Source organism: Colletotrichum spaethianum, assembly GCF_022836535.1.
Source record: "Colletotrichum spaethianum MAFF 239500 DNA, contig44, whole genome shotgun sequence".
Classification (NCBI taxonomy): Eukaryota; Fungi; Ascomycota; class Sordariomycetes; order Glomerellales; family Glomerellaceae; genus Colletotrichum; species Colletotrichum spaethianum.
Window position 1 is genome coordinate 105,759 of NW_026054814.1, and position 6,000 is coordinate 111,758.

General features: G+C 53.2%; 2 protein-coding genes and 1 non-coding gene across 3 annotated transcripts; 2 read left to right on the forward strand and 1 right to left on the reverse strand.

The window, feature by feature from the left end:
* Positions 1 to 2,084: 2,084 nt before the first annotated feature.
* On the forward strand, positions 2,085 to 2,558 carry ColSpa_11247 (uncharacterized protein; the record flags this gene model as incomplete). The annotated part of the gene is made up of 2 exons (XM_049277459.1): positions 2,085 to 2,094; positions 2,158 to 2,558. The coding sequence occupies 2 exons, from the start codon at positions 2,085 to 2,087 to the stop codon at positions 2,556 to 2,558; spliced, it is 411 nt and encodes a 136-aa protein (XP_049133416.1).
* A 501-nt stretch (positions 2,559 to 3,059) lies between these two features.
* ColSpa_rRNA_047 lies at positions 3,060 to 3,175 on the forward strand. Its single transcript, XR_007414278.1, has one exon. It is a non-coding gene; the product is annotated as a 5S ribosomal RNA (ribosomal RNA).
* Positions 3,176 to 5,503: 2,328 nt separating this feature from the next.
* ColSpa_11248 (uncharacterized protein) lies at positions 5,504 to 6,000 on the reverse strand (the record flags this gene model as incomplete). The annotated part of the gene is made up of 2 exons (XM_049277460.1): positions 5,504 to 5,890; positions 5,959 to 6,000. The coding sequence occupies 2 exons, from the start codon at positions 5,998 to 6,000 to the stop codon at positions 5,504 to 5,506; spliced, it is 429 nt and encodes a 142-aa protein (XP_049133417.1).

Below are 6,000 nucleotides of genomic sequence, written 5' to 3' on the forward strand. Positions count from 1 at the left end.
CAAACCCCTGACGCACGGTGGCTCATGATCGGAAGCCTTACTGAGTTTATAATCTTGGCACAGACAGCGGTCCAGTAGTCAGCAGATGGGTAGAGGCTCAAGAAAACCGACCTATTGTCCTCGATCACAGAGAAGATAATTATATGGCTGTAAAAACCATCATGAACATCACCCATCCACAGTTCACCAATGCACCTCGGACCGTCGCACAAGACGAGCTTAAGGCGATCGTAATGGTTACAGACCAACGCATAGCCACAACTCGTACAGCGGGGAAACGGGTTTGATTTGACCATATGTGTAGTGTAGAACAGGTTCAAAAGATGGAACAGGTGGGTTTGGGAGTCGCGAATGCCACTCCGTCGCCATTATCTCCTTGGCAAAAACATGACGTGATATGCCCCTCGTTGTGGCTGAGTGGCTGACCCTACCTTGCCAAGTGTGGCTGACTGGCCTGTGCCTTCTAATCCTTGTGCTGCCTCCGATTACCCTGTTCCAACAGTAACTGTCTTCGTTGACTTCATTACTCAATACGATCCTAACCTCTGACACGCGCAAAGCAGGTTACGCAGGCAGTCTAGCGTCTACGAGGCAATCCCGAGACGGTTAGACCCGGCGGCTCAGGTAGTAAGGCTCAGTGGGAGGTGCAGTGGTTACGGGCCAGGTGCCAACACACAGAGATGCTCCTCCAAGTAGGTTTAGCAGTGCTCCTTTTGCTCGCGGCGAGAGCTGGTTCGCGAGGGAATTACACTACTGTCAAAGTAGGCAATGTGGCCTTGTCGGCTTCCGTGTTTGGTGCTCATAATCCAATGCTCACCTGTCCATCTCACCCATCCATCTCACCCGTGTCAGGTTCATGCTGAAGGGCGAAATATGGGTGCCGCGTCAGGCTGCGTGTGTTTGGGTTCTTCTTTTGGTCATGTTTGCTCCAGTAAGGGTCGTATCGGCTTTGGATTGTGGAATTCGTGCAGAGGGAGTCCGGCTTTTGCCAAGATGGTCGTCAGGCTGGTGGAAACGCTCGACAAGTGAAAATGGCTCTTTCGGTTACACGCTCTTTCTCTCCGTCTCTCGCTGAACCCAAGTAGGATCATGTCAGCATTAAACGGGCCCTTAGCCCTGACTTTTATTGCTGGACTTGAGCCCCTCCGCCCGTTCACTGCATACCATTCACCAAACTTTTTCCCATTGATTGCTTGTGATGAGCTTTTGCCGGTTCGGAGCGCAGGTTCTGAAGCTCTCATTGAATTTTCCTTGACGATTCTTGGCAAGTTTAGTAATCTTTAGATACACTGTCCGTCCAACCAAAATAGAAGCAACCCATCCCACGCTCTGTGGCTGCATCTCCACCCCTGCATGCCAACCTGTTGATCCAATAGTCTGCTGCTGTTGGCTCTGCGATTTGTTTGCTTCAATTTCTAATAGACATGTTTGCTTGTATGACGTGGCATTGGGGGGTGGACTGGTTGCGAAGAGAAAACTTTTTTTCATTGAATGGCTCCTTGATTCGGGATTTTTCATCACCGTCTCCTCCGTCCCTCGGTACACAGATCGCGGAGCTGTCATGATGCCTAATCAGGTAAACACCGAAGTTTTACCCACTGCCGCCGCTGATACTGATGTGGCACATGGTATTGCCGAGCTCTGCTCTGCCTGGGTCTTGGGTTCGCCGGCGTGCGTGGAAACCGACAGCGAAGAGACTCGCTCCGCGCGCCTCCAACCGGAACTACTACGTTGAACGGATATGGGCATCGATCAAATCGATTTACAAGGTATTTGATGCATCATAGTTCATTCACTTGAGGGTTCACCTGCCACTATACTGCCCTAAGCAGCCCAGCCAGTATTGACCGACTGCTAGGATGAGCATTTCGAACGTAGCAGAGTACTCGGCACTCATTCTGCATTCAGGACTGCCTGCACATGCGAGGTTTCATGCACAAACCTTGGACGTAAGTGCCTGGGTTCAGTCGTGTCCTGTCCTGTCCTGTCCTGTTCTGTCCTGCAAGGGCTTTCCTGACACGTTGGGGCTTGAAGAATATGTTCGCCAGTCAGCGCAATCACTGGCCTGCAAAGTTCCATAAAGGATGCCAGCTAGTAAGATGTCACTGTAGCCTTGATAGTTATCATGGCTCTGATGAGCATTCCACAGCACCCCAGAGTCCATTGACTTGATTTGGACGACCAACACCCATGGAACCCCGGCCCTCGATCCCGGTTCAGCTAGCGGCATCCATCTTCTGACCTCGTCTTCTGAGGTCCTGGATCTCAGGCCCTTGCACCAAGCAGCCTATGACGCCCTTGCTCCCAGTGCATTGTTTCTTCATATTGAGGTCGGCCTACCAGTGCAGCAAGGGAGCACGACATTTACAGCCGTCAACAGCAAGCTGGACACGATGAGCGAACGAAAACAGGCACAGATAGAGACCGTTACACTTGATCTCAAGGATTGGGGGTCTATTCGGACGGTGCTCTGGGCCAGCCAAGTCTCCATACTGGTCTTTGGAGTAGATCATGACGATGCAGGCCAAATGCTCAAGCCTGCTGTCTGCGGCGTGTAAGTCAGTTCCGAGGAGTATGTGTAGTACATGATGTTTGGGCTAACAACTCCAGACGAGTCTGCATGGCTCAAAATCCTCCTTGTCTCTGTGTTTGATTGACTGGAATGGGAGGGATTGGAGTCGAGTCTTCCACAGAGTGACAGATGGAGGGAGATTGTCGGATGCGTGCCGCCAGGACTCGGCGTGCAGTGCTGGCCAATAGGCTCGCTAAGTGCTTGTCCGCGGAAGATGCAAATCGCGGTCCTGCAAGTAGGAGTTAGCACGGGCGTGAGGACGGACAACTGCGCATAGACGCACGCGTACCTTGATATGCGGTGACCAAAATGTCTCGAGCTGATGGCATGGCAGCGATGCGCAGCTGCGTGGTTGCACGGCCCCGATGAACCCCTAGATGTCACGCGTTTCAAGACATGACGCCTTCCTGGGAGGAGGTATGCCTATGCTTGTGAGGTCGTCACCAGCCATACCACTATAGCTGTTCCCTGGACGTCCTGCTAGCACATACGACCATACCCACTGGAGAACTCGGGATCCCGTCCGCTCTCCCATAGATAAGCCAGTGAGGGCCGGATTAGTAGTTGGGTCGGTGACGACCAGCGAATACCTGGTGTTGTATGTTTTTTTGGTCTTTGTCCTAATTTGCTTGGGAAAATAAGTACAAGACTGTCTATCTGTCTATAACAGACCAAACCAAAACAGTAAACATTCAAAGCAGATCAGCAACCTGTTTGATTTCCTCCGCGAGATGTACGGCCTTCCAGGTTTATCATCAACCTGCGCCTCTCCACCCGCCCAGAAAAGTATGGGCGAGCTGGAGACATGGAACAAAGCAGAAGACATGCCTAAACAGGCATTGGACGAGTTTTGCTTCGAATGAAGTTTGTTGAATTCCGCCTCCTTTTGGGTTGTTGTCGAATTAAGCAATGGCCTCTGGAGTGGACGAGGTAACATGGAAGGGTCTGCCCACCCGGGCAGTTCTCGCACCGTCAGACTATTTGTTTCCCGGCGTCGTCCCACTGATGCTCCACACCCCGTGTCAACCCAAGTTTCCGTGTCCCGGACTCTGTCATGCTTGGTCAACTGGCACGATTCAACAACATTGGTGAGTGCATATGACGTGTCGCTCCTGGAACCTCCCCATCGAACTATATCACCGTCGTCCTTGGCTTTGCCTACCGCCTCGGGTCATGTTTCAATGAGGAAAATCCATCTTTGGCTCCCACGCAGCGCCATCGCCGACACCGGAATTCCGCAAATTTCCCTCCCGCCATCGCCGCCAAGGCATATATTGCTGACAGACGGGCTGCAGGTCTTCCCAAGGTTCTTCCCAGCGTGCACTGGTGGTTACCAGGCGGGCGTCATGCCGGACCCTCGACAGCAGTAAAGCCGCAAACTAGTCCCTCGGCAGCTTCTAGAGGAAAATGTCATGTCTCGCACCGGTCGACCCGCACACAACGCGCGGCTGCACTCCGCCTGCTGCCCTAAAGGCGAAATCCGATCAAGAGCCCTTCCACATATCATCCAAAAAAAGAAAAAGAACAAAAGCGCTTGGCGCCTCCTTTGGCACCGTCACACGAGCTAGCCAACGTCAAAGAGTATCACAGCAGTTCCCAAAGTAGCAAGGTGACACGCGCCTATCAAATGGAGAGAAGTGCCAGACAAAGCTTGAGTAGCTAGAAACAGAGGAACAAAGATGGCGGCGGCGGCGGCGGGAGGATCGAGTACCCGAGAGAAAACATCATCACTGGAGTCGATGAGATGGCGAGCTTGACGCCACAACGTGTTTTGCACCAGTTGACCAGCCAATAGCTCCGCCAACCAGCTGCACTGGCAGCTTTCCACCATGTTGGGCGATGTCTGAGCTGCTTGTGTACACGCAGGACAAGGCGGCGCGATTGCATCGTGACTTGATCGTCTTGAGCAACTCCTCTTACGAGATCCGGAGCACCGTCCACCAGGTCTCCAAGAAACGCATCTACGCTCTCGTCAACACGGCACCCGATCCGACGACACACCTTGCGGCCACCTACAATGCCAAACAGGGCCGCCTTTACCAAGAGGCTACTCGATGCCATGTTTAAGACGGTGCGATGTCTTGAGGAAAGGATAATTATTGTATACTGTTGTGAGACGACGGTTACATAAGCGTCAAAGACGTTAACGGGGGGTTGAAGCGTTGGGAAGGCAGTTGGTATAATCTAGCCGTGGAAACCTGTGCATGGCGTTGGCTGTTGGCGTCAGATAAGCACCTCAGAGCTGAGATTACAGTATGTTGTTATGCACCGGCATGGTCGCCCTGAGAAAGCCTGGTGAAAGCATGAGGGACATCAAGCTCACTTTGCAGGTGTAACGTTGTTGGAGAAAGAGACTCGAATTGCCCAGACTTGGGACAACAATTACTTCCGTCTACGTGATAGACGCTACAATGGTGTATCTCTGCTCAAACCCCAACGCCGGCTTAAAATCAAGTTTACCATGAACCTCCCCCAGCCCGACCTCACTCCCGAGGCATCATCACAGCCCCAGATCTCTCCATCTTTTCCAACCAGGTTCGTCCCTGTCTAACCGATTCCAGAACCCGAAGGAGCCGGTTCTGAGACATCCACCGCGACTCTTGCAGCCGGATCAGTCACGCCATCTTCTTATTGAGACTGGCTAGGCTGTCGGGGTCCTGGAACGGAAGCCGGTCAATCTCCCCGATGATACTGCGATAGGAGGCGACGACTTCTGAGACCTCGCCTGAGAAAAGGTCAGAGCGACGCTGCAGCCCGCTCATGCGGCCACTTCCTAGCTGCTAGTTGTGACCCCCGGCGTTGTGCATGCCTGACAAGACCTCTTCCGCGTCTCGCAGTGCGATGAGACACGCCCTGCACTTGGCGACTATGTAACCCGGCCTGTTGGGTGACGGAGACTCTGAATGCCTCCAAGCGGGTTGTCTAGGCCTTTTACCATTGGCTACATTCCACGAGCGACATTGGGTGGTTCAGAACGTCGAGAGGCGCATCGAGGGGCTGCGCGTTGGGCCTGATCTCGGCCAGGGGGGCAAAGGCCGTTTCGTCAACGATTTCGCCGTACTCGGTCGGGTCTATGAGAGCGGCGATGATGCGGCGCCACAGGCTATAGTCTGTTGGGACGTCGAATCTGTCCTGGCCGGCGACGAGGTGGCAGACGTCGACAATGACGGCAACGCCGCAGTCGACGCCATTGTCCTGCCTATGACAGTCCAGGGTCTCCACCACCACTCGATCCGCGTCGTCATTATCGTCGGCGGCTTCGGGTTGTTTCAGAACTCTGCAGCAAGCGATGCAAGTGACGGGCCTTGGCCGCCAGTTCTAGACGACGTGGGCCCAATTATGCATATCTTGGAACGAACCAAGACCGTTTAGTTATTATGAATTACCAACACCGGCACAATAACCTTGACACCTGTGTTTGTACGCAT